This window comes from Myotis myotis, unplaced genomic scaffold (assembly GCF_014108235.1).
Source record: "Myotis myotis isolate mMyoMyo1 unplaced genomic scaffold, mMyoMyo1.p scaffold_m19_p_13, whole genome shotgun sequence".
NCBI lineage: Eukaryota > Metazoa > Chordata > Mammalia > Chiroptera > Vespertilionidae > Myotis > Myotis myotis.
This window is the reverse complement of record NW_023416317.1, coordinates 56,903,163-56,930,600: the sequence shown is the minus strand read 5'-3', so window position 1 is coordinate 56,930,600 and position 27,438 is coordinate 56,903,163. Positions and strand designations below refer to the sequence as shown.

The following is a 27,438-nucleotide window of genomic DNA, read 5'->3' as shown; positions in this document are numbered from 1 at the left end:
TCACATGTGCCGTCATATAGGCTATGCCTTTCCCCAGGGGGGCCAGCCCGGGAAGCTGAGCTGACCAGGCTCCGCTCTCCACACCGTGTGCGCTGCTGTGGGTGGCACCTCCCCGAGGAAGGGCACCTTTCATTCCCTCACCCACTGACATGTTCATATAGATGGATTTCCGAGAGGAAGGGAGAGGGAGAGAGAGAGAGAACATCAGTGATGAGAGAGAAGCATTGATCGGCTGCCTCCTACATGGCCCCACTGGGGATCGAGCCCGCAGCCCGGGCCTGTGCCCTGACCTAGAATCAAACCGTGACCTGGTTCATAGGTTGACGCTCAGCCCCTGAGCCACGCCCGCCGGGCCCTGACTTATTCTCTATGGATGTTTGATGGCCATCAGGTGCCTGACACGCAGTGAAGTGCGCAGGTTGATGGACTTTTCCTGCGCACACCCCCATGACACACAGCCCGTTCAAGATGGTCGAACCCGAGAAAGCACCTTCAAAAAAGCGGCACAAAAGAGCCATGTTGACTAGTGGCAGGCAGCCTGTCTCCTCTACATCAGCCCTGGGGACGCACATGGTTTGACATTTGCACATTGGGCTTTAGTCAGCCAGCCCAGGCGCCTTCACAGCGTCAAGAGCCTGGCGGAGGGTCTGGTGGGGTGCGGCGCTCTCCTGTCCTCCCTCTCGCACCTCACAGTCTGGTTGGTCAGACAGCTTCCGAAGAGCCAGATCGTGGAAGGACCCGAGGCGGTGCTGCCGGCTGACCCATGTCTGAGAAGGGAGACAAGTGAGGAGAGAGGAGACACAGAGCCAGGCTTCAGAAGAAGGGCGAGCCCAGGGCAGCTGGGGAAATGGTGGCTCCGAGAGGTTAGGGTGTGTCCACGCAGGCAGGGCAGTGAGCAGAGAGGGCCCAAGTGCGGGGGCGGGAGGAGCGCGGGCCAACCAGGCGGGGGCCTCCCCCTCAGTCCCATCAAAACCCTGAGCAGCGCCAAGGCCGCCTCTCACTCGCTTCCGACCCATATGCTGTGGCCACATCTTGAGCCAAAGGCAATGGCCGAGAACCTGGTCACTTGCTGGGGGGAGGGGGCCGGCTGCTCTGAGGACCACACAGAGCTCCTTGCTCGAATGGGTTTTCATATTACATCTCAATAAAATTAAATAGGTTCCTCAGACATAGTGTCTCTGGTCTAGGATTAGCTAGACTTGTTATATGGTATCAGCTAACAGTCAGCTCTAGGAAAAGCTGGGACTGATTTGTAAGGATAAACTGAAAGAACACAATCGCCAGGTTGGAGAGAATGGTTCCCATTTAGGGATCACGCTCGCTCCTGGATTCTCATGGAGGGCATGTGATGGGGTTTGTACTAAAGTGATCCAACATCTGAATGGTGATGACATCAAACTTTCACCCGAAGGGGACAAGCCTTTCTGCCAGGGAGAGAGGGGCTGCTTTGATAAAATAGCCGTTCCCAGCATTAGACTGGTAAGATGCTGCCAATCAAAGAAAAAGTTATGAAGGCATTAGGGGGAGAAAGGCTATCTTAAAAAATAACTTCTTATTATGGAAATTTTTGAATGTACACAAAAGTAGAGAGAATAAGCTAGTGACCTCCCATGTGCCCCTTGCCCAGCCTCAGCCGTCATCAGCTCATGGCTGATCAAGTTTATCACCTTCACTTCCCACCCCTATGGAAGCAACTTCCAGACACCCAGCATTTCCTCATCAACATTTCAGGGTGCACGTCTTAGGAGTAAGGGCTTCGTTGCGAACATGACCACAGCACCAGGTCACAGCTAACAGGACAACGGTCCCTTCTTAATCTCAGCAGATACTCAGTCGGGGCCAGTTTTTCTGATTATCGTGTGAATTTACTGTTACAGTTGGCCTGCTTGAATCGTGACCCACATGGGGTCGGCGCACTGCATTTGTTTGAAGAGCTCTTGAGTTTCTTTATAGATTTCCACTCCTTTTTCCCTCTGCGGTTTAGGCCGGAGAGCTCGGGCCTCTGTCCTGTGGGCTCCCGTGTCGGGGCTGTGCGAGCTGTACCCCGTGGCGTCATTTAAGATGTTCCTCTGCCAAAACCGGTTTGGCTCAGTGGATAGAGCGTCGATCTGCGGACTGAGGGGTCCCAGGTTCGATTCCGGTCAAGGGCATGTACCTGGGTTGCGGGCACATCCCCAGTGGGAGATGTGCAGGAGGCAGCTGATCGATGTTTCTCTCTCATCGATGTTTCTAACTCTCTATCTCTCTCCCTTCCTCTCTGTAAAAAATCAATAAAATATATTAAAAAAAAAAAAAAAAAAAAAAGATGTTCCTCTGTCCCACATTCTCCCTGCAAACCGGGGATTATATATAGAAGCCATTCAGATGCTGATTTCATCCTTTTGGCCAAGAAATTCTAGCTTTTTAACAAAGAATTTGCTGAGGGCTTCAGACATGAAGGAGCTGGAGTCCATGGAAATAGAGCCAGACTGCAGGCTAGCTTGGGAGCAGAAAGAAGAAATCGTTCCCTGGGTAGCTCTTCTGTCTATTTTTAAAGGCCCCCTTCCTCTGCATCGTTTGGTTCTGAGCTTCCGAAGGCAAAGCTCTGAGACCCTGGGTCAGTCCTGTCGCTCTGCTCTGTGGAGCCCTCCCTGTCTGTGTGAGTAGCAGGATGCTGGGGACAGGATTGGTCCTCCGACCAGCCCCTCTCTTCCCCGCGGGGCTGCACATCCGCCTGGGCCCTGGCCCCTGTGGCAGATGGAGGTGGGAGGGGGAGACCGGGCGTGTGGGGGCTCGGCGAGGAGAACCTGTTCCTGGAGCCATGGCCCACATACAGTAAGTTGGGGCTGACTGGGGGCAGTCGGCAAAGCTCTGGAGCAGCTGTAATGGCCATGGCTGGGTGCCCGCTTCCTCGCAGGCATTCTGCTAGACGTTTTTTTGTTTGTTTTTAATTATTAACTAGAGGCCTGGTGCACGATATTCATGCGCTAGGGGTGGGGGCATCCCTCAGCCCGGCCTGCGCCCCCTCGCAGTCCAGGACCCCTTGGGGGATGTCCGACTGCTGGCTTAGGCCCACTCCCTGGGGAGACATCCCCGAGGGGTCCTTAGCCCTGCTGTGGAGGTGGGAGAAGTTTCCGCCACCGCCGCTGCACTTGCCAGCTCTCAGTCTGGCTTCTGGCTGAGCAGCACTCCCCCTGTTGGAACTCACTGACCACCAGGGGGCAGCTTCTGAGTTGAGCGTCTGCCCCCTGGTGGTCAGTGCACATCATAGCAACCAGTCATTCTGCCATTTGGTCAATTTACATATTAATCTTTTATTATATAGGATTTTAGAGAGAATGAAAGGGGGAGAGAGGGAGACAGACAGAGAGAGAAACATCGATTTGTTGTTCCATTTATTTTTTTTAATCCTTGCCTAAGGATATTGTTCCATTGATTTTAGAGAGAGTGGCAGGAGAAGAGAGACAGAGAAATATCAATGTTAGAGAGACACATTGATTAGTTGCCTCCTGCATGCACCCAGACTAGGGCCTACAACCAAGGTATGTGCCCTTGACTGGAATCGAACTCGGGACCCTGAGCCACGCCAGCCAGGGCTGGCCCAACTGTGGAGGAGACCAAAGAGCCTCAGCAGCCCATGCCAGGTTTACCCCCTGGTCCCCTCTGGGGCTGCCCCGTGCACCCAGAGGAGCCGAGCTCAGAGTTGCAGGCTGGGAGGGAGCTGTCCCCAAGGGGCTGGAAGAAGCAGTGAGGCGCTGGGCGCTTTGGAAGAGGGGAGGGAAGGACATTTCCCGGTAGTCAGACCCATACCTTCTGCACGTTCTGCATACAGGTCGCCAAAAGGGTTGCCTGCACTTTCTATCTATGGGGGCAATTGTGAGGGATTCCTACAATTCCATTCCATTTAGAAGCAGAAGGATTTAAAGGGAAAGCCAATCCATACACAGCGTTCAGGAGATCCTTTCTGAGCACCGACCCGGTGGGTGCGTCCCCATCCCTGTCCCCTGGTGAAATGCAAGGAACAACAGAGGAGCACAAAAGGGGCTCTGCCCTCCAGGGCCTTAAGGGGGGGAGGTGAGGGGGGTTGGGGAGAGAGACACCGTTCAGATCTTTACCCCACATGCACCGCCTTAGCTGACTCTGCTGGGGCCCTAAAGGCCGCACGGGAGAGGCCTAGCCTCGGCCGCCAGCTGACTAGCAGCCCGAATGCCACCCCTGAGCACAGCTGGAGGGCCGCGCCACTGCCTGCCTCCCCCCGCAGGAGGTGGCAGTGCGGCCAGAGGAGGGCAGGCGGGAGGACGGGAAGGTGCGGGAAGTAGGACATTTGAGCAAGGGAGAGGGTAGGCGGTGCACGAGAAGGGAAGCTCGGCCTTGAGTCGGTCCTGACTGCCCCTCCCTGGCTGCACGTGATGGGCGGGTCCTCAGTCCTTTCTGCCTGAACCGAGACGCAACTGCTGGTCTCCAGCGTCCTCCCCTCTGAGCGGGAGGAAGGACCTGAGGCTCCCACTGCTCAGCCCCAGCCACTCGGGAGGACACGGGACAGGACTGGGGGCTCGTCGGGCTCAGCACCGAGGCCCCTTCCTCAGGGACGTGGTGGCCTCTGGGTGCGGTGCTGTCTGCCCACCTTCTATTTTGAGCGTCTGACCGGCCCCTGGTGGGCACCCGAAGGCCGGCCTGCAGTCCCCGAGGCGGCGCGTGTGGCGGGAAGGCCAGGGCCGGGTGTTGGCCTCTCCCAGGCAGACGGCTCCGCGGTGGGGAAGTTCTTTCTGCCCAAGGGGTTTCCTCCCACCTGCTTCTCTCCCTGGCTCTGCCCTCGGGCGCAGCTGACTGTCTGCCTGGGGTTATGGGAGCGCCCCCTGCCTCCTCTCCAGCCCGTCTTCTCTAGCTGTGCCTTCGCCAGCGGCTCGCCCACCTGGCGGTGCTGCCCCAGCTCTCGGACCCTGAGCCAGGGAGCCTTACCACATGCACCCGGGCTCAGCGTGGCGCCTAGACTGGTGACACCGTCTGAAGGCCACTGTGTCACCTTCCGGCACTCAGCACCACACCCGGCTCTTGTGCGCTCCTGCAGACGGGCTCCTGCAGCCTGACGGGGCGTCCGGGGGCCTGCCCGTCCTTGCGTGTCTTCTCTGGTTGTATGTGGAGACCCCTTCCCACCCAGCGAGGCCTTGGGGTCGTGGCTCTGTCCGCTGAACGGGGGCGGGAGGTGAGCTGTGTGCTTGTTGGGGGAATCTTGCTGTGAGGCCTTCTCCCCGTCGGCGACCCTGTGAGCCCACTCTCCAAACCCCGTTCCTGACCTCAGGGCCAGTGCTGGGCTCTGGAGGGCCAGACCTTAGCAGCTCGGGTTTGCGGTGGTGCCCGCTGAGGCCAGTGGCAGGGCCAGGGCTGGATCCGGACGCAGCCACCCTAGCACCCCCGCCAGGCAGCCCCTGCGCACTGGGGGGAACCTGTGCAGGCCCATTCTCCGGGGGCCACGCCGTGCTGGCCTCTCTCGGGGACGCCGCCCTGGCTGTCAGGCAGGTGTCCCAGAGCAGCAGTGCTCTCAGGGGACATACACACACCCACAGGGAAGAGGCGCGGCGGCCTCCTGTGGCTGCTTTACCACTCGTTTCATCTGTGTTCCTCCGCCTGTTCCAGCCAGAGGGTTTTCACTCAGAAATGCCTTCGCAGGGTGGGGAACGGCAGCCCGAGGGCCATCGAAGGCCTGTGAAGTCATTGGTCTGGGCCTGCCAAGGCAGTGGGTGACTTAATTAAATGTTTGACCAAACAGAGCAGGCTAATTTTTAAGTCAATAATTTTGTTGGCCCAAGAATGATGTTATAAATATCTAAATGGCCCTGGGCAGGAGGACGGTCCCATCCCTGCCTTAGGATGCACCTTAGTAGTTACAAGTTGTTCTTACTTTAATCCAATGACATTATCACAGCCAACAAGATTAACTGTAATTTCATAATATAACCTCATACCCAGGTCATGTCCAGTTTTTCTTGATGATCTCAAAAGTGACTTGTTAGGGTTGGTCTGTTCAAATCAGGATCCAAATAAACATTGTGTACATATAGAATATTACACACGGTGTCCCAAAATAATGTATACGCACTTTAAAGCTGATAGCTCCATTTTGAAAATGAAATGTATTTTAATAAACTCTGCTTTTATATTTATTCAGAGTGTGTGTATACATTTTTACTAACTAGAATACTACTGAATATGGTTTAAGATTTCCTTGTGGTTTGTTTTGTCCCTAGTTTATATTTTTCCAGGGATGTATAGTCAAGGTTTGTTTTAGAAATAATTCCATTCTGGGTGGGTGCCATTAGGAAGATGTACAATTAAGCTCCTTTTTCTAGTTTATGTTCAGTTTTTAAGGATTGCTTTTTAAAAAAATCCTCATCTGAGGACATGTTTATTGATTTTAGAAAGAGAGGAAGGGAGAGAGAAAGAGAGAGGGAGAGAAACATCGATGTGAGAGAGAAACATGGATCAGGTGCCTCCTGCCTGTACTCTGGGCATTGGACCTGCTGCCCTGACTGGGAGCAGAACCTGCAGCCCTTTTGGTGCGACACTCCAACCAGCTGAGCCCCGCCCGGCAGGACTGCTTTTGGTAACTTATCTGTTGCCGCCATCACACTGCACAGCAACTCAGCTAAACGCCGTGGCTTCCAACAGCACTGTCTCCCTCACTCATGCGTCTGCTACTGGAATTCCTGAGCTGGGCCGGCTCCAGGCTGCGCTGAGCCCGGTTCTGCGCCTCTTGTCTCTCCTCCTCGGACAGCGGGGTGGCCAGGGCACGTTTCCCAGGGTGATGGCAGACGCACAAGAGGGCATTCTCACCACATGCACACATGCGCGCACACACACATGCACACACGCGCGCGCGCGCACACACACACACACACGCACACACACACGCGTGCACGCTCGTGCACACACACTCCAAACCTTTGCTTGAAATCACATATCTACTAACATCCCTTTAGTCAAAGTTAAGGGTGGCGTTGCACTTAGTATGGCTGTAAAACCAATTACCCCAAAGCCTAGTGGCATAAAACAGCCACTCTTTGGCTCACCGATGCGTCGGGAGTCCTGGCAGGGCGCCGGGGGATGGCTTATTTCCGCTGTGGTGTCTGCAGCTGCAGCTGGAGGCTCCAAGGCCCCGCGGGGACGGAGTCACGTGACAGGTACCTGCCTCTCCGCGATGTGGTCCGCTGGCCTCAGTGCTTGTCCGTGTGGCTCGCTCCCCGGGTCCTGGGGAGGGCAGGAAGCCGGTGGAGGCGGCACACCTTTTAGGACTCTCTCCAAAGCCACGCATTCTTCCTCTGCCTCATCCCAGTGGCCGAGCTGTTGCAAAGCCTGCGTGGGTCTGAGAGGAGGAGCCGGACCCCATCCTTGATGGGGAGTGTCAGGTTCTGTAAGGGCATGTGGACTGGCAATCTTGCTGAGATCAGTTTTGGAAAATAGAGTTTGCCACAGCTGAAAAATATACTCCACCTCTAGCAGGAGGAATTGCAAAGTCACAGGGCGAAGGGCAGAAATCCACGGGAAGTAGAGAATTGAGAACAACGCCGTCTCCCAGACAGCGGTCCCTCCACATTCAAATCCATAGATGCTCACGCCCCTTAGAGCAGATGGCTTAGTATCTGAATAACATCGGCACATCCTCCCGGATCCTTTAAATCCCCTCTGGATCACTTTTAGTACCTTATACAGTGTAAATGCTATGTAAATAGTTGTATGTATTGTTTAAGGAACGACAAGAAAAGAATCTGTATGTGTTTAGTACAGAAGAGAGCATCATAGGCCTAACTACATAGTACACATCAGCAACAATGTAACATTTTTAGAAATATTTTCAATCTGCCGTTGGTTGAATCTGTGGATGGGGAGCCTGCAAATACCGAGGGCCAACGGTACGTTCTTCTTTATAATTGATTTCAGAGAGGAAGGGAGGAGAGAGAGAGAAACACCAGTGATGAGAGAGAATCACTGATGGGCTGTCTCCTGCACGGCCTCTGCTGGGGATCAAACCCACAGCCCAGGCATGTGCGCTGACTGGGAATCAAACCATAAGCTCCTGGTTCATAGGTTGACAAGCTCAACCACTGAGCCAAGACTGTATCCAGCCTTTTGCTCTCACAGAGAGCACGCAGTGAGGAACCTGGTGCATGCATCATTTTTTATTGGTACTGGTGTGTCCACGGGATGGTTACCTAGAAGTCAGATTGCTGAAACAAAAGGGTAAATGCACATTTTGCTGTGTGTTGCCAACCCTGGGGGGCAAGAGAAGAAGCAGGGGACTGGTGAGGGTTACGCAGTATTCAGGTGTGATGGACTAGCCCCTGACCAGGATGTGGTGGGCAGTGGGGAGTGGGGAGGAGGGGAGGGTGCTGAAAAGTGCTCAACTTCTGGCTGTGGAGCCAGGATTGCTGAAGGGCTGGCTATGAAGAATTAGAGAAAGGGGGTCAGAGGACCCTGAGTTTTGGCCTGAGCGTCTGGTGCACTCTGAGCAGCAGGCATTGGGGCCTGAGAGCAGGGCTTTGTTCCTGGGCAAGTTGTGTCTTAGAGACAGCCAAGGGAGAGGCTAGGTAGGCAGCCGGATATGCAAGTCCGGGCTGGAAAAATAAAGTAGCACTTCACCTGTAATTGATTAATATTAATGCCACCTGGTTCCTACAAGTACCCTGAGAAAGAGATAAGGAAGAGGAAGAGATCGAGGCAATACCGGGGCTCCAAGAGGGCCAGGCAAGGATGTGCAGTTTGACAAACATTTGTGTTATCAGATGCAGTGGCTGGAAATGAGAGCACTCAGCAAGGGCCTGCATTCAGTGCCGCGGGCTCCTGCCCAGGACTGAGGACACAGAGGTGACCAGGTGGGTTAGCACAGAGCACGGTGGAGTTCAACTTGGTGAAGGGTGTGGTCCCTCCGCGGGGAAGCTCTGCCTCCGTGGGAGATGCCTCGGGGGCTCCGAGGGTCACCGTGGTCCATCCTCCTCATCTTCACACATGGCAGCTAAAGCAGATACAGAATCGGGGCCTCAGGAACTACCTTGGTGAACAAGCTGGCTGGGCTTATCAATCTTTTTAAAAACATATTTTTATTGCCCGGCTGGTGTGGCTCAGTGGTTGAGTGTCGACCTATGAATCTGGAGCTCAGGGTTCGATTTCCGGTCAGGGCACATGCCCAGGTAAAAATATATTTAAAAAAATACAGCTTTGTTCCCACCCATCTAGCTCCTTTGTGCTCTTTTTGTCAAATGTACTACATTCCTATACATTCCTATACATTGTCAGCTCGGCAAGACACGCCCGCGCACCGCGGAGTTTTCTTCAGTTGCCTTCTAATCATTTAAGAGAATAAAAGAGAAGAAATAAGCTGTTATACTTACCTACACAAGTACCTTCGCCATCACTCACTGTTTTTGTGTAGATTCCAATTACTGTGCGGTGTCACTTGCTGCTGCCTGACCAACTTCCTTTATTATTTCTTTCCTCCCTCCTGGCTGTATGGAGGCATAATTGACCTTTATTATTTCTTATAATTACAATTTGCTGTCAACAATTTTTTCTGCCTCTGTTTATCTGAGGATGTTTTTATTTTGCCTTCATTTAAAGTTCATCCATTTTTCCAGAGATTTGTAAGCTTACGTTATATTTGTTATTAAAAAGATTGTTGGCTATGATAAGGTTCAAAACCAAAGCCAGAATAATATTATGAAGTAAATGAAATATCAACACATTTCTTACTCACAAACTTTAAAAATGGCAAACCAATGGTATAGAATAATTTGAGACATATTTGATTTTTTTAAAAATTGAGATTATTGGAGGTTCATATGCAGTTGTAAGAAATAATACAGAGACTTTCCTTTTAAATTTTTTCCAAATTTCTCCCAGTGGTAGCATTTGCAAAACTGTAGTATAATAACGCAGCCGAAGCATTAACATTCACACAATTCACCAATCTTATTCCTGTTTCCCTGGTTTCACTTGTATTTATTTGAGTAGTTTTTCTTTTCATTCTCTTCCTATGGATTTTAACAAAGCAAAACTTTTTAAATTTGGTGAAGTCTCGTTTGTCAATATTCTCTATGATGGATCATATGTACAGCATCAAGTCCAAAAACTCTGCCTGGACTAGATCCTGAAGATTCCCTCACATTGAAGTCTGTTGCCCACTGAGAGTTAATGTTTGTATTAGGTCTGAGGCTTAGGCCATGGCTGGTTTTTTCTGTCTATGGATAGGATATCCAGTGGCCTCAACACCATTTGTTGAAAAGGCTACCCTTCCTCCATTGAGTTGTTTCTGCACCTTTGTAAAAAAGTCAATTGGGCATATTTGTGTGGAGCTATTTCTGAATCCCCGATTCTATGTCATTGATTTATGTGTTTATCTTTCTACCAATACCACACTGTCTTGCTTACTATAGCCGTAATGTGGGGTAGAATAATTGCCCCCACTCTACTCTTCTTTGACAAGATTACTTTAGTGTTCTAGGGACTGTGCTTTTCCATATAAATGTTAGAATAAGTTTGTCTATGTCTAGAAAAACCTTCCTGGGATTTTGATAGGAATTGCATTAAACCTATAGATCAGTTTAGAGGAAATTGGCATCTTTTCAACATTGAGTCTTCTAGTTCATGAACATAGTATGCCTTTCCATTTATTTAGGTCTGATTTGATTTCTTTAATCAGTGTTTTATAATTTTCAGCATGCAGATCCTACAAATGCTTTTTTCAGTGTGTACTTCAGTAGCTTTTGGAGTGATTGAAGTGGTATTGTGCTTTTACTTTTGATTTCTTCATGTTCATTGTTGGTATACAGAAATATGATTGACTTTTAAATATATATATATTTTATTGATTTTTTACAGAGAGGAAGGGAGAGGCATAGAAAGTTAGAAACATCAATGAGAAAGAAACATTGATCAGCTGCCTCCTGCACACCCCTACTGGGGATGTGCCCGCAACATGCCCTTGTCTGGAATCGAACCTGGGACCTTTCAGTCCGCAGGCCGACGCTCTATCCACTAAGCCAAACCGGTTAGGGCTGATTGATTTTTGTGTGTCTATTTTGTATTCTGCAACCTTGCTTACTTAATAGCTCTATGATTTTTTTTTTAGATTCATTGGGATTTTCTATGTAGACAATCATATCATCTGCAAACATACAGTTTTATTTCTTCCTTTCCAGTTGTATGTCCTTTATTCCTTTTACTTGCCTTAGTTCAGCTAGCTAGAACTTGCAGTAATATGTTGACTAAGAGTGGTGAGAGAGTAGCTGGAAGAGAGGGCTGGACAGAGAGATCTCCGGACACCCACTATGTTGAGTGGGGGGGTGAGGCCAGAGGCCGAGGGCTTGGAATGGCGGGCGGGGTTTGGACTTGAGTCTAAAGGTGGCAGAGGAATGTTGGCGATCGCCGAGGGCTGTTGGGAAATGCTCCTGGCCACTGCCTGCGACACGCGTGGAGGAGGGAGCCTGGGGTCCCGGGGCTGCTGGAGGCTTTCGGAACATCTCAGAGCGCATCTTGGCACAGGTTGTTGGACATGGAGCTGAGGCAGAAGAATGGCCCACAGGAGTGAAGAAGCTGTAGGTGAGGAGCCACATTCAAGGCCGTGTCCAGGCGGGCAGGGAGCCCCGGGGAAGCAGGCAGTGACCAGCGAGAGATGCCAGCTCTGGGGTATCAGGGACACCCCTCTGGGGCAGCAGGAGAGTGGGTTCTCCAAGAGGAAGGCAGGCAGGGAGGGCCCTGGATGTGTGGCAGGAGTACTGGAGCGACAGGAGGTGACCGCCGTGCAGGTGGCAGCCATCAGAGCCGCCTGAACACCACACATGAGACCCTCTGCTGGGAGGCTCTGCAGGAGCTGGGCAGGTCCTGGCTTGCACTCCCGGGCATGGCTGGTCCCTGGGCTCAGCTCTGCACTCCCTCCCAAAGCCTCATGTGATGTGCGTGTGACCAGAGCCTAGAGGTCTTAGAGCCTGGTGTCTTTGAGGTTGGTCTTCTGAGCGTAGCACCTCCTCCAATGTTACCTTACGGCCCTGTCTTGGCCAAAAAGTTTGAGAATGAAGCTAAGCTCAGAGCTGGCAAAGGAGCCCAAGGTGTGCCTCTTCCAGAGTGAAGGCCAGTCTCAGCCAGCCGGGGCCACAGGCGTTCAGAGCGACACCGGCGCGGGCTTGCTTCTGGAGAGCTTACCCCTTCGTTTTTCACTGAGAGCTGGCTATTAGGTTTCTGGAAACTGTGGGATGTGTTTAAATGAGTCACAGCATTCGGCCGAAACAGAGGCTCCATCTGCTGCCTTTGCGTGGTCCCCAGCCCTGTTCCCTGTGCCTGTAAGGGAAGCAGGAGGACTTGGTGTTCCGTGAGCTGGCCCTGCCTGGCAGACACAGCCCCACCAGTGCTTTGGGGAGTGGACCCTGTCCCCTGAGCTGCTCCACTGGAGACCCTGCATGAGCCACTGTGTCTGGTGAGAGGGTGGGGTGCCGGGGCCAAGGGCTCCTGCCCACTGGCCTCTGCCAGCTCTTTCCTGGGCGCGCCCTGCGTTTGCCCTGGTGTCTGAGGGGGAGCACCCGCTGCAGAGATGGTTCCTCAGGTCCTCGCGGTCTCCTGTGCCCGATGCTCGCTGTGTCCCTGGGCCTGGGCACGCAGAGGCAGCGCCCTCGCCGAACCGGCTCTCGCAGGGCAGTGGCCGGGCCTCGGTTCCGGAGGGGCCGTGGGAGCCTGCGACAGCACAGGGGAAAGGGCGCAGGTCAGGGGGAGAGAGACCTGCTCTCAGTCACGCCTGCCTTCTGCACGGCACTTCCTGCCTCTCAGTCTCCTTTCCTCACCGCCCTCCATCGCGGAGCTGCTGCGCGGTTAACCGAAAGGGCGCCTGTGAAGGTTCGTCACGCACTAAAAATGACCGGCTTCCTTGCCTCCCCCGCCGCGGCTGGCCGCCTCTCTGCACATGCCCCTCCGCCGTCAGTGACAGCACGTCCTCCTGTGCGGAGCGAAGGAAGAGCTGGGCTGTGAGTCAGGGCACAGCACAGGATCTGCTGACACCCCACGCAGCTCCTGGGGGGGGGGGGGGGCGCGGGAGGCAGCTCTGCGGGTGGAGTGCGTCCCTCCTGGAGGCTCATGCTCCGTCAGCGGTTGGCTGACCCACTTGGTCGCTCACATACTGCCTCTCACGGGGCAGCCGGGGCCTGGCCTTCACCCCCTGGGAGGCTGGCCCGTGGAGTCACCCCCACTGCTGGCTCCCGCAGGGCAGCCACCGGGGCGCTGCGCTCCCTGCTCTGGGTGCGCAGCAGACGCCCTGCCCTCACCTCCAGGGCGCCTCTCTGCCCTTGGCCTGCGCGCATGGGCCGCTCCTCAGGCCTCCAGTGAAGGTCCAGGTGCGTATTTTTGTATCTTCGTACCTGGACCTTTGTGAGCTCGGGGCCCAGCCTGCGTTCCGCCTCCCAGAGAGGAAGCTGCGTTTTGAGCAGTGAAGACCTGCCAGCCACGGCACTGCAGGTCGGTCAGGCGACATAAATACCCGGGTGAAGTCCAAACGTCCATGGCAGGGGCGGGAACATTGCTTCTGCCAAGGCCATTGGCTATGGACAGCGTTATTCGCGGCCATACCACATTATCCACTTACAACTACCTGCTCTGTTTGGTCAAGCATTTAGTGAACTCACCCTAATGCCTTGGCAAGGCCAGACCCAATGATTTCACAGGCCTTCGATGGCCCGCGGGCCAGACATTCCCCACCCTGGTCTCGGGGGCAGCCTGGCAGCGGCTGTGACCAGGGCTGTGCAGACCATGCGGGGCGCAGCGTCGGCCAGGAGGGAGCGCACGCGCACAGGTTGGGTCGTGGGTGAGGTGGGCTCCGCGCGGAGGGGACAAGCTGGGCAGAGGGTCTGCGCCCGGGAAGTCTCCGATTTCACTAGGGTTTCCCGCTTCCCTTCTCCCTCGGCCTCTTGTCTATTGAAGTGAGATGCACATCACAGAAAACGACCAGCCTGAGCGAGGATAAGGCAGCGCATTGAGCACGTTCCCCATGGTGTGCAGCCCCACCGCTACCCTCCTAAAACACTCACCGCCTCAAAGAAACCCCCAGCCCCAGGAGGCAGTCCTCCCGCCCGCCGCCCAGCCCGGGCAGCACCGGCTGCTGTTGGCTCTGTTGATGACCTGCTCTGGCGATGGCATAGACACGGACTCACACGTGGCCGTGGTGCACTCAGCAGGGGGGAGCGTGGCAGGCGCAGCCCCAGGGGGAAGCGTGGCAGGCGCAGCCCGTGCCCTGGCAGGAGCTGGCAAGGGAAGCCGGCTCGCCTTTACGCCATGGCCGCTGCCTGGGCTTAGGGCCTCCTGGCGTCCGGAGCCTCCCCTGAGCCTCAAACGGGACTCTTCACACTCGAGTTGTCCCCACGTGGGTCCCAGAGCAGCGTCTGCAGGCCTGGGGCTGGGAGGGGACCAGGAGCCCCTGTGGCTTGGGCTGGACAGATCTGGCAGCCTGGGAGGAGGGCGCCCCCGGAAGTCAGGGCTGGGAGGTGAACAGAAGGTGCCCTGGCCAAGGCGCTGGCGAGGGCTGTGGAGAGGCGTCGGGAACTTGCCTCTTCGGTGGCGTGTCCCCCTCAGAAGGCGGAGCCTGGCAGCAGAGTCCTGGGCATGGCGGGCCTGGAAGCGTCTTGAAGGGCCCCGGCTGCCACAGGCTGGCGAGACCAGCAAGTCCCTTGCAGTTCGCAGGCAGGGCGCGCTGTGCTTTCCCCAGACAAGGGCAGCGTCCGGGGTTCAGTCTTATGTGCCCGAAGGGGAGAATCCCTAAGGTTGTTTTTGCTGGTGTCCGGGGGGCGGGACTGAAATCTAGGGGCTTGACGGAGAGACCCCTCCAGGAGCTGAGGGCCTGTGGGCGGAGACTGGCCAGCCGCCTGGCGCCTCCCTCTTGGCCCCCTTGGCTCCCAGCACAGGCCCCCCTCCCCCGGCTCCCAGGGGCCTCCTGATGAGCTGCTACCCACGTCTGAGGAGTAAGCGGAAAGGAGGCCTTAGGGAAGCCCTCCCGCTGCTCCTGCCAAGGAAGCCAGGCCATCGCTGCACAGTAAACCAGGAAGCCAGGCCATCCATCGCTCGCAGTAAACCAGGAAGCCAGGCCATGGCTCGCAGTAAACCAGGAAGCCAGGCCATGGCTCCGCAGTAAACCAGCCGCAGGTCCTCCCTGGCCGTGGTGATAAGGGCTGAGCGCCTCGGGGAAAGGCATGTGGATGAGTGGATGCCTGTCTCACCTGAAAGCAGAAGCTGCTTTCCGGCCTCAGGAGGCTCGGTTCCCACAGACCCTGCCTAAGTGCAGGTCCCATCAATTGATTGAAGCAGCCTGTGGGCGTCTGCTGCTTTGAGGGCAGACAGGGGTGGTATTCACGGTAGATTCGGGGACCCCTGCCCGTCGAGGGTTCAGACTGACCTGAGCGACAGACCTCAGAGGCATGGCAGCCTGGGACCAGGCTGGTGGGGGGCCCATTGGGAGGGAGGCCCTGGGAGGCTCCACGGGGAACTCAGGTCTCCTGGTGCTGGGAGGGTCCACGAGCCCCTGGATGCCGGGGAGCCCACGGGTCCCGCAGGAGGGGCGGAGGGTGATGCTCCAGAGACAGGCGGGTGGGGAGCGCACTGGCCACAGACCATCCCCAGGAGTGTGGCCGTCGGGCTTGAGGGAGCCTGCGTCTCTGAAACTGAACACAGGTGCTCACAGTGTGTTCCTTTCTTCCTCCTCGAGCTGAGACCCGAAGTTAAGTCCGACTTCCAAACGGTCCATGCGTTAGAGACAGGACGTGCGCAGGAGGAAGCCAGAGGAAAATGGCATTTGTTTGGGTTGTAAAATGGCTTCTGGTTAAATATGACAAATGGAAACATCTGTTTGCTCAGCCTCCTTACCGAACTAACAAAAACTGCAAGAAGAACAGAAACAGAAAAGTCTATCTTTAACAACCTCAGACACATCCATATGCTGAAAGGCAGTGAACAGAGAATGGTTTCCAAGTCCAGGGAGGACGGGGCCAGGATGGGAAGTAGGACGGGCCTAGCAAGGAAATTTGCCTTCCGTGGGCACGGGGGTCAGAGTCTAGAGAGCCAGACCCCAAAACCCCTTCTTGGACTGGTTCGCAGAGCCGGCGTGTGGGGGACCTTTCGGAGCGTCCCTGACTCCTGTGTGATGCCAGGGGGTTGCTAAGGAGATGGAGTTACCCAAGGGATTGAGCAGGTGGGGCGAAAACAGTGGGTTGCCAGCAGCCAGGACAATGGAAAGACAAAGAGAAAGAAGATAGGTATAATGGGCGTCCCTGGAGAAGAGAACAAACCAAGCGGATGAGCGGCTTCTAAAGGCACAGGGAAAACTCCTCCCCGAAAGGGAGGGCGCACAAAGCTTCAGGGTGAGGAACACACCGAGCTGCGGGGAGCAGGCAGGGCCCACGCAGACACACCTCGGTGAGGCGACTGGACTTCAAAGAGAAAGGGGAAGTGTTGGAATGGGGCGCAGGGGGCGCTAACCCGGCTGGCCAGGGCTCTCCACAGCATAGTCAGTGCTACCGTTCAGGGGCTGTGCCTGCAGAGTCTTCAGGGAAAGGAGGCGGGAACCTAGGGTTTTATGTCCAGACAAGCTGTTCAAGTCTAAGGACCACAAAGGTGTGTTCAGACTTGTAAGGACGAGAGAACGTGGTTCCTACGAGCTCTTTTGAAGTGAGTGAGTGAGTTAAAGCCTCTTTGGTAGATGAACCCTGTCAGACACGCGTGGAGAAGCGGGTGAAGGGCTAGTCCCCTGCACAGAGCCTTGGACCCGGGCGGCACCTGAGGCCACGGGCCCTCGGAGCCATCGCCCGCGCTGCCCGTCACAGCTCTGCGTGAAGAGACTGCAGCCCTCAGAGTTACACTGAGCTTGGGGCGATGATGCTCAGCTGGCCGGTGCCCACACAGCTCCCTGGCCTCTGGGAAAGCCGCAGGAGGGAGGAGGCGGCCGAGCGAAGGTCAGGGGTCAGCCACACGTGTCCTCTGAGCCCTTTCCCGGGGGACGAGTGTGCCTGAGTGGGCCTGGCCCGGTCTGAGTAAGACGCTCCAGGAAGCCGGCTGTCGCTGGGCAGGTCTCCGTCACAGATGCGTCCATGGCAGACCTTACCGATCGATGGTGACACCTTCCCCACGGATCCTTCGCAAACCCTGCCCTCCGGGCAGCCACCGTCAGTTAGTGGGGGTAGAGGACAGTTGCCCTAGTTTCCATCCTGTTCTGGATTCTGGAGACGGGCTGGGCCTAAAGGGAACCAAAGCCAAATCCCACTGTCCCAAGAGATGCGCTCAACCCAGGGCCCACGTGGGCCTCTGGGCAGGAACGAGGCCCAGGCTCGCTTTCCTGCGGCTGTGGCCTCCTCCCAGCCTCCTGGGGGCCCCTCCTCTGACCCTGGCAGCTGCCCCTGGCCTGTGTTTGATGGCGGCAACTCTTACTCCTGCCACGCTCTCCTGCCACGCTGTCTGCCTTCCTGGCCCCCCTTGGTCTCAGCCCAGACACTTCCCTCTGCAACGCAAAGCAGCCAGAGCTCACACAGGCACATGATCTCCTGGCCCAGGCACCTGGCCCGGGACCAGCTAACACTGGCTTGTCCACAGGAAGTCAACGTCTGGTTTCTAAGTGGGAAGGACGAGGGGAGGTGGTGGGCCTAGGCAGCACTGGTTTCTCCCGTGGGTGTGCCTGCTCGGGCTGTGCGGACTGTGTGCCGAGTGCACCCGCCGGGCTTCACCACGCTGGCGGGGCGTGGCCGCTACCTGTGCCGAGGGGGACCCAGTTCTCTAGGGTCTGTGATCTTGGGGTCTCACCCTCCTGGTGGGCAGCAGCTTCAAGGGGCTGGGGAGCCAGGAGGGAGGACGCTAGCCTGGTGGGGAGCTCTGCTTATAGCGTGGCCCCTGGATGTGCATCTTCCCCCCAGCCCTGGGCAACCCCTGGCTTCCAGAGAGCATCTCAGAGCCCGTGCGTTGACCTATGAACCAGAAGGTCACGGTTCAATTCCCAGTCAGGGCACATGCCCATGTTGCTGGCTTGATCCCCAGTGTGGGGTGTGCAGGAGGCAGCCAGTCAATGATTCTCTCTCATCATGGATGTGTCTCTCTCTCTCTCTCTCTCTCTCTCTCCCCCCCGCCCCCTTTCTTCTCTGAAATTTGGAGCCTGGTCGTGAGGAAGGTAATGGTAACAGTGCCGGGGGAGAAGGAAGGGGGGGATGGGAAAAAAGAGAGTGTCTCAGAGGCTGAGGATGGCCTCCTGGGTGCTGCGCTGAGTCTCAGAGCCGCTCACCCTGTGCGTGGCTGTGAGCAGGGCCAGTTCTCCGTGTTCCTGGGTGGTCAGGAGAGATGGGGAGGGCAGCCCCTCGCCCGGGCTCCCTGACACCGACTCCGTGTCTCTAAGAGGGCAGGGCTGGGGCAGGAGGGACTCTGGCCCGAGCAGCCAATGGTGGCTCCTTTAAAGACGGGGAGTAAGCATTTCCTCTGCAGTGGCCCCCAAACCGGGGTGCACATGTGAGGAGGAGAGGGAGCCGAGATAGGCAGCGGGGCCAGGGAGGAAACGTGGAGATGCAGTTCACAGCTCTCTCCTCTCGCCCTCTCATCCTCCCTCTTGGGAGGCGTGTTCCATCAGCACCGGCCGTGCACAGACTCGGGGGTAAGTGTGCACACGCCGAGCATACGCAGACATGTTTGATGGATAGGGACCCATGGCCACAGAGCAGGAGGCTGCTGGCCTGAAAGCTGGGCGAGTCAAGAGATGCTTTCTTGTGTGAAAACTGACTTTTTCCCCAAACTCGGACTCCGTGAATTCTCGAATCCATTCCTGAGAGCGTTTCTCCAGCACCCTGCCGGCCGCCTGCTCCCCATTCGGCAGCCCCTGCCTCTCCTGAAAGCACAGGCACCACGTGGTCCCTCCTGGTGGGTCTCAGAGGAGCTGTGCCTATCGCAGAAAGGTCAGCCGTGCATTCATTAAGCCTGTGTGAGCCGTGGGCGCTTCCGGCTGCTCCGCCTTAGAAAACAGCTTCAGAGCTCTCTCCCTCTCCCGTCCTGGGGAACAAAGACAGCCACTGGGTGGGCGAACGTTTATCTTCCAGCCACCCCACTGGGCCCATGGACCAGCCGCTTCCCTCAGCTCCCTGCCGCCCTGCTCTCCCAGTCGCTCCAGCCCCAGCCGTCCTCCCGTTGTGCGGCGACCGATCGGGTGCAGGCGCGTTGCCCGGGCCCTGGCCTGTGGATGCCCCTGGTGCCCAAGCGTCTTTGGGGCTGTTGGCCGTGCCTTTCTTGAGGCTTCTGATCAGCGCAGTCAGGCTGTTGGTCCTGGTGGTTCGTGTTGCTGCGGGACAGGCACGCCCTCCCAGCACCCTCCGTGGCGGGCCTCCTTCCGGCCCCGTAAACAGCCTTAAGACCTGCTTCTCACCAGTCAGCAGCCTTAAATGCTGGTCGAAATCCAGCCGTTTTCACACCCTCTACCTTCCTGTCCATCTTCAGGAAACATCTGGGCCTGGAACATGGCACGTGAGCCGCCCCTGCTCGGCTCCCGGCTGCTCCTTCACATCGCCGCCCTCTCCCTCCTTCTCCGCCCTCCAGTGCTCGCCCCGAGTCTTCTCTGCCCTATGGCAGTGCTCTCTCTCCTCACTGTCCTGTCCCAGCCCCTCAGGGAGTAGGGAACCCGAGGCTGCAGGGAGGGGCATGGGCCTCAAGGGGCCTCCTGCTGAGGGTCCATACCCGAGAACCAGGTCTTTGCTGGGGCCGGCGGAGTCCTGCCTGTGGACACCTCCTTTCCTCCCTCTCCCCCTCTCCCCCCGCTTCTCCGCCCAGTGGAGACCTTTGTGAGGAGGGTCTCCTGGGGGCACACCTCTTGTCTCCTGGGTCACTGCAACCACCTGGCCCCCTGGGGCCTTGTGTCCGGGGCTGTGTCCCAGACAGACCTCCTGGGTCTCCTGGAACAGTGGGCACTTCTGTCATGGTGTAGCCTTTCCTCCACGCTCCTCGGGCTTGTCAGCCTCAGGCACTCACAGCCCCAACTGCTCCTGCTCCTGGAACTGTTCTAACTGTGTGCATGCGTGTGCCCGTGTGTGCCCGTGTGTGCGTGTGCGTGCGTGTGCGTGCGTGTGCGTGCGCCCGTGTGTGCGTGTGCGTGTGCGTGTGCACGCGCGCGCGTGCTCCTTCCTCCGGCTTCTCTGTCTCTGGCATTGCTCCCGCTCCGCACAGGCCCCTCCTGGATCGGCCCTTGTGGTCCTCGGTCCTGTGAGCTCTGAACTCGCCCAGTTAAAACAGCTACATCTTCTGAGCCGGACCCGGCCGCTGCTCCGTTTCCTGATGCCTCTTGGACGCCCCCACCACGAACCCAACAGAACCAAACCCAAGCCTGCCATTTCACTCCCCGTTCTCCACCTGCCAACGGGCTTCCCCCTTGGGCCCCGTCGCATCGGAAGGACCACTCCCCTCGGACTCCAGCCCGAATGCCCTGTGCTGAGCCCGCCCTCCCGCTCCCCCAGGGGCCGCTGCCTGCTCCTCACTGTCCCCCGGCTCCACCGTTTCCCTGCACAGAACCCGGCGTGGCGGTTGCGAACGCGAGAGCCTGTCCTCCTGGCCCTGCCACTCCCTCCAGGTGCGACGTGCTCGCGGGTGCCAGGAGCTGTTCGAGGTGCTGACACCGCGCTGACCGCCTGCCCTGCTGCCCTGCCTGGGGCCCGAGTGTGCAGCCCATCCTTTAAGCCCTGGCTTAGCTGTCGCCTGTCCGCAGAGCCTTCTTGGGAGGCCCTCCCAGGAGTCCCGTCTCGCAGTGATTTGTTTGCACATCTGTCTCCGCTCTGCTCACTTTTAAAGTTCATTTTAATTCAGCATTGAGCAGGTGTTTACAAAGAATGAAAGAATACTTATAAATGTGTGCAAGGGGTGAGGGTAACGATACAGCGAACACCTGTAAGGACCCACCTGCCACGGTAAGAGACGTGACCCATTCATACCATCCACCCCGTCGCTGGGCGGACGGCAGCCCCGGGCCAGGGAGTGCTCGCGAACGACTGAATGCCCGAGCGAGTAGCGCGCCTCCAGTTTCCTCAATGAGGATCGGTGCTGCTGGGCAGACTCCAGGTGAAGAGGTCATAACTCCACCCCATGTCTGCCCCGCTCGTGAGCTCACTGCGCCGCTCACACGTCTTCCGTTGACCTTGCTCTGCTTACGGTGTGCCCACTCCGCGCCAGGCATGGTGCTGGGCCTGGCCTGCAGCAGGAGCCAAGTGTCAGAGAGCTCGCTCTTCCTGGGGAGTGTGCACTGGACAGCTCTTCAGAACAGTGTCCAGCGAGGCCTCCGGCAGTGCTCCCACCCTCCACAGCCGCCCTGCGGTCCCCAGAGCAGGAGCCCAGCTCACCCCTTGCAAGTCCTAAAGGCTTTCAGGGTCACTTAACTTCTTTGTGTGGCTGTTTCCTTGTCTGTAAAATGGTCAGCGTGGGCTGCAGTCCTTCACGTGGTGCAAGGGCTCTCGCAGCCTCTGGGTGGCTTTCAGGGGCTGCTTTTACATCGCAGCCCAAGCAGCCGACGTCGACAAGGAAACTGTGGGTCTAGCCAAGTGGGAGTATTTCCTAACGATGCCTAGAAACCAGCCCACCTGGAGGCCCGAGGGCCAGGCCCTGCGCGTGGGCCAGAGGTGCCGCAGCGCCGCCTGGTGGTCCTCACAGGCGGTGGCAGGGATGGCACAGCGGGGCTGGCCGGCCCCGGGCTGCCTGTCCTATTGAAGGGGAGTGCAGGCCTGAGACTGAGGGCGGCCGTGTGCTGCTCTTGGCTGACGGAAGAAGCGTTGGATGCCCATGTGATAGAATTCCTTTTGGGGGAAGAGTGTTTTGGACCGAGGGTGTGTCTGTCGCCAGCAGCTCCCCAGGAGAGAGGAAGAGCTGCAGTGTCTGGCGTGGGCCTCTGGGGGCTCCCGGCCTCTCCCCTCCGAGTGGCTTGTCCTGAGATGCCTACCAGTTGGCTCCTGGGTCTCGTTGGCAAGCGATGGCCTTCATATACAGGCAGCAAACATGGAATCTCTTCCTGTCGGGCAGGCCCTGCAGGGCTGAGCTCTGGGGCAGAAGGGCAGGCCAGGCCGCTCCGTGGGCAGCGGTGGCCCAGCCTCTGCTGTGGCTCTTGGCCAGGCTGCCCTGCCTCCGGGTGCCAGGCGCCACCTAGGTGAGCACAGGCTGAAGCCAGCATGGGCTCCGGGGCGGAGAAAGCATGGCCTTTGGCTCCTTGTGCTCAGCTTCTGTCAAATTGGAAAAGAAAAACTGGCAGGAACAAACCTAAGTCGGGTGGAAGGAGAAGGCAGGGAAGGGAGCTGGGTGTAGCTGACGGTTGGCTTCTGCCTCATTGCATCACCTCATTGCTGGCTCGGGGTGGGGCCGGCCCCGCGGACTTCCTCTGTGGCTCCTCTCAGGCTGATGCTAGAACTCCAGCCCCACCCGGCCTCACTCTAGCAGAACAGTAACGCGTCCCCCATCTTGATGGCCTTGGTCTGGCTCCAGGCCTGCGGGGCCGCTGCCAGGAAGGCCCTTCTCCACCGGTGATGGCATTCAGCAGGTAGTGGGTGCCCCACCTCCAGCTGTCAGCTCAGCCTCTGAAGAGGCCCCGTGAATGTCACGGACCTGCCCGAGCAGCAGTCTGGACTTGAGCTGTAGCCTGGAGACACCTGGGGGGACAGGTACTAAGGTCACCGTCCTGCCTCCACACCCTCCAGGTAACTGTCAGGCCGTTTGGAATGGGCCTGGGCGCTTCCTGTGTGGTTTGGAGCCTGCTGCTCGGTGTGGTCTGCAGACTGTAACAGGCCTCACCTGAGCGACTCTTCCCAGCCCACACTTCCTGAGCGAGAACCTGCGCTTCACCAGGAGTGAGAGGGACTCTTGGTCCGACCGGAGGGCCTGGTGCCGAGGTTCACGTGGGAGACGCTGGTCAGGCCTGAGTGTGCACCCGGTGGAGCACTCGCCAGTGGTGGCGGGTCATGCGCTGGGCAGGACGAGGAGGGTGGCGGTGGGCGTGGGAGAGCCGTGCAGGCTGCTTCTCTGTGATGTGTCCCTAACGTAGTCCTTTTCAATGTCATTTCAGCGTCTCCAGGAGACTGGACTCCAAGGAGCCCCTGGGCAGCCAGCGAGCAGCTTCGCCGACCCCAAAGCAGGCTCCTGGGGCTGCTCCCGGCCATGAGAGCCCCTGGGAGACAGGGGCCCAGGGCCAGGAGGCTGGGGGCCCCCGCAGGACGCTGCAGGTGGACAGCAGGACGCAGAGATCAGGGCGGTCCCCCTCTGTGTCACCAGACAGAGGCAGCACCCCCACGTCACCTTACTCGGTCCCCCAGATCGCCCCCCTTCCCAGCAGCACACTGTGTCCCATATGTAAGACCTCGGACCTCACGTCGACCCCCAGCCAGCCAAACTTCAACACCTGCACCCAATGTCACAGCAAGGTCTGCAACCAGTGCGGGTTCAACCCCAACCCCCACCTGACCCAGGTGAGCACCGCCGCCCCCTCCCCACCTGCCTGCCCCACCCCCTCCCGCTCCCTTCCCCTCTGTCACCAGCTCTCTCTCCCTCTCATGTCCCTTGGCCACCGGCCTCTCTGTCTTCCTGGGCTTGTATTCTGGCTCCAGATGTGGCAGCAGAGACCAAAGCCTGGCCCAGGTCCTGTGGGATCCCACCTCCCGGAGGCATGGGCGGCCCCAGAGCCGAGGCGCTTCTCATCTGGTCCGAGTTTGACTTGGAAAAATGGCGTTGTGAGGACCAGACATCTCGTGGACACCTTCCCCATGGGACTCATTGAGGAGGCTGAGGCTAGCCTCTCTCCCTGACACGGGCCGAGGGAGAGCGAGGTGTGGGAGGCAGGACACTGCCCCCTGCGTCTGGGGGCTCCCCTTCTGCGTTCCACTTGTTGGTCAGCTGGGGCGGAGCGTTCACATGGGTGACAGTGCCCACGCTCACCGGAGGCCACTTGGGGGCCATTTCCCTGAGTTTGGCCTTCCTTCTGCCCCAGAGGTCCTGTGCCTACAGCTCCCCCCCCCACCCCCGGGGGTGCTCAGCCACCCCGGAGGCTCCCTGGCGACCTGGAGGCTGCTGCTCACGTGCTCTAGCTGAGCCAGCTGTGCCTCCTCGCTCTGCTCCGGGCAGTCTGGTTGGAGCGGGCGCTGACGGCAGACACAGGCATGGCCGCCTCTGGAATCAGCAGCGGGAGCCGGGGGACCACACGGTGGGGGAAGTGGGAATACGTGTTCACAGGTCGGGTCTATTTGTGACACGAGGTGCCGTGGGTGTGGGACGCGTGGTTTGCGAGAGGTAAGTGTGAGCTTGCAGGAAGGAGCTGCGGTGGGTGACTCAGAGCGCTTGGAGTCATTCCTGGAGTGCGGGGGCTTCCTGAGGAGGCGGCGCACGTGTGATGGTACATCTGGGATCAGAGACAGCCCGTCCCTGCCCCGATGGTGGGGAAGTGTTTGCCTTGAGCCGAGGACAGTGTGGCTGAGGCCCAGGCTGCTCACCTGTGCTTTCTCCCGGGGGAAGCAGGCCACCTGGCCTCGCGGGCGCTGGGGCATGCGGGCAGGGGTGAGCTGCCGCCCTGGGCGTCCCCTGTGCCAGCCTTGCCTCTGGGTTCCCTTCCCCAGATGCTCGCTCAGCTGCAGGACCAAAGGGCTTCGGGTGGGTGGGCAGAGATCCCGGAGAGCCCGCACGTGGCACCGCTCTCCTGGTGGCATCCCGGCCCTCACCGCACGTGGGCTCCTCCACGCCCGGCTCGTGGGCGCGGGCCGCCTGAGTGTGCCTGGGGAGCAGCCGGCCCGTCTGCCCCGCTGCTGGGAGGAAGCCGAGGCTCAGGGCCAGGAGAGGCCTGCGCTCGCCCAGACGCGGTGCTGGAGAAGAGCGTGCGGGGCTGGACAAGGCCACGGCTCTAGCCCTGAGGGTCTCGGCCGGGCGCACGAGGCCGTGGCGCTCCTGGGCAGGGCTGTGCACAGGGCTGTGCCACGGGGTGTCAGGGCTGTCCCTCGGTGGAGAGCAGCTCACGCCCGGGTCACACTTCCACGCAGCGAGGACCAGCCGGCAGGGTTTGCTGGTAGCCCCCCGCCCAGACCCCATCGTCTGGGCACCTCTGATGCGACGCTCTCGGGACCCGTCCGGGGCAGAGGTGCCTGGCACTGCTGTGTGGGAGGTGAGCTGGGCCGAGGGCCTGGCAGCCTGGAGGTCGCAGCAGCAGGAGGCGTTGCCTCTCAGCTCCCCCGAGAGGGACGGGCCACACAGGGACCCGGAGGCCTTGCGGCCTCGCCGAGCTAGTGAAGCGGCGCTTGGACCTCTGCACAGGTGACGTGGGGATGGGCCCTGGTCAGTGTCACGGCGAGTCACTGGCACGGCCTGGGAGTGTGGGAGCCACTGTGCCGAAGGCTCCGTGAGGACCGGTGAGCGGGGCGGAGGGGGATGGGCACCACCGGCCTGGTCCGCAGACTCAGTGCCGCGGCTCTGCTGTCTCCTGCCATCTGTCAGGGTCCTTCACCTTTGCTGGGTCCCCAGGGACAGCAGGCAGGTCTGGAGCCGGGACACACAAAGGCACGGCCGCCCTGTTGGCAGAGCCGTCTCTGGTCTGCAAGCACTGCCTTCTGCACGTGGACCACGCTGCCCTGGTCAGTGCTGGGGCTGCCAAGGGGAGCTCCACTCATGGCACTGGTGGCCAGCTCCCCAGGCTGTGACGCCCTCACAGGAAGGTGCCCGCCACGCACGCTGCTGGGAGTCCATGCGCCTGGACCCCACGGGGACGCATGGAGGTTGGCAGGAGCTCAGAGCACCCTGCCCACAGAGGAGCAGCAGGTCTGGGAGCCGGCCTACCGGGGCATCCTGGAGCGAGAGAGCAGGGCCCAGAGCTAGTGGCAGGTCTCCGTCCGCCCAGGCCTGGCCATTTCCCACCACAGTCCGCTTTGGCTCAGGCTGACGGCTCAGCAAGCAGGGCCCTCGGCCCTCTTCCTGGTGGAGGCCATCTCCTCCTGGGCTCAGGGTAATAACAAACTGCTCGAAACCCGGGAAAGACTGGTGGGCTCCCTGTGAGTCCGAACACGTCTCACCTCCACCAAGACCATCCCGTGAGGCTGCCTGCTGCACGGCCAGAGGTGGAGCCCTTCATGCCGGTGGTGGGTGGAGGGTAGGAAGGCAGAGTTGGGGTGAGCAATGGATGGAGTGATATGGGCTGGGGAATTGGGGAGTGGCCTGCGGCAGGCATAGCCCCGCCAGCCCTCCCGGAGGTCCTGCCTCCCCTCCCCACTCCCCCCACCCACCTCAGTGCAGCCCAGCAGCACCTCCTGGCTGGGCTCCTCCCTGCCCATCGCCATTTTCTCTGGTCAAAGTTGCTTATAAGCCCCTTGAAGAAAATGATGGAGGAGTGAACACGGCCTTTCCTGGCCTATTCCAAAGTCTAGACTTTGCCGAGACCAAGCCAAGCCTGTTTTGTCCACTGTGCTCCCACCCCCCCCCACTGCAAGCCTGGCTGGGCTGCTTCCCCAGGGTGGGCGGGGTGCGAAGGGAGGGAGTGCGCAATGGCTAAGGTCCTCCTCCTCTGCCTGCATCCCACTCCTTCCTGGCCAGCCGGGCTGGGCACCAGATGGCCGGGGGCGGTGCTGGGAGCAGCAGAGCCCTTCACAGCAGCCTCCAGCCTCGCCCCCGTCCCGGCTCCCTCCTGGCCACACTGCCGCCCGGGCCGGGAGGAGCGCGGGCAGGTGTGAGAGGGACACGGATTCGCTGTGGCTGAGGAGAGGCAAGGTGTCCTCCCTCCACCTCCAGCCCAAACGGAAGCAGGTCCCCAGGGGCAGGCCCTTGGCGGGCGAGGTCTTTCTCCCTCCGGCCAGTGTGGGCAGCCAGCCTGGCAGCATGAACATGGCAGCAAAAGAGAGAAATAGATAAAGCGGGACCAAGAGGGGAGGGGCAGCGGGGCCGATGGAGAAAAGCAGAGGCAGGAGCGGCGCGAGGAAGGCGGAACCGGCTGTTTCTCAGATCTGCTTCGCTCCACCTGTGGCCCGGGCCGGCTGCCTGGGCCCCTCCCAGAGGGTGGCCCTCAGCTTCTTCAGCCTTTCCTCCTCCCGTGGGTGCTTTTCGAGTCCTTCCCAGGAGCTGGACACGGTCTTTGATTCTGGAGAATCGGGTGCTGACGTGCCGCTCAGCCCTGGAGCCAGCGGCCAGTGGGAGAGGCCGCCTTGACCAGGAACCACCCAGGCAGCGCAGGGCCCTCCCGGGCGCCTGGTGCGAGGCTGTGGCAAGACTCCTGGGGCTTCCACAGGAGGGAAGCTCGGCTGCACCTTAGACTGAGCTGGACGGGAGCAGGTGGAGGCGGGAGGCCTGCGGGAGTGCGTGGTCCATGTGGGGGTCTGGGGGCAAGCCAGGTCCAGGGAGGCCGGGATCCATGGCCAGGCTCGGACACCGGGCAGGTTTCCAGGGCCTCCCTCGGGGGCTTGACCTGATGAGATTGGCACAGGCATCTGCTGG

General features: G+C 58.7%; 1 protein-coding gene across 2 annotated transcripts in view; it reads left to right on the top strand.

Annotated features, from left to right (window-relative positions):
• Positions 1-27,438, top strand: part of BSN (bassoon presynaptic cytomatrix protein) — a 56,288-nt gene that overhangs the window by 2,621 nt on the left and 26,229 nt on the right. For both annotated transcript variants that reach the window (XM_036333550.1, XM_036333549.1), the window contains exon 2: positions 23,048-23,447. In XM_036333550.1, the coding sequence (XP_036189443.1) occupies positions 23,048-23,447 (400 nt within the window). The remainder of the gene's footprint in view (positions 1-23,047; positions 23,448-27,438) is intronic.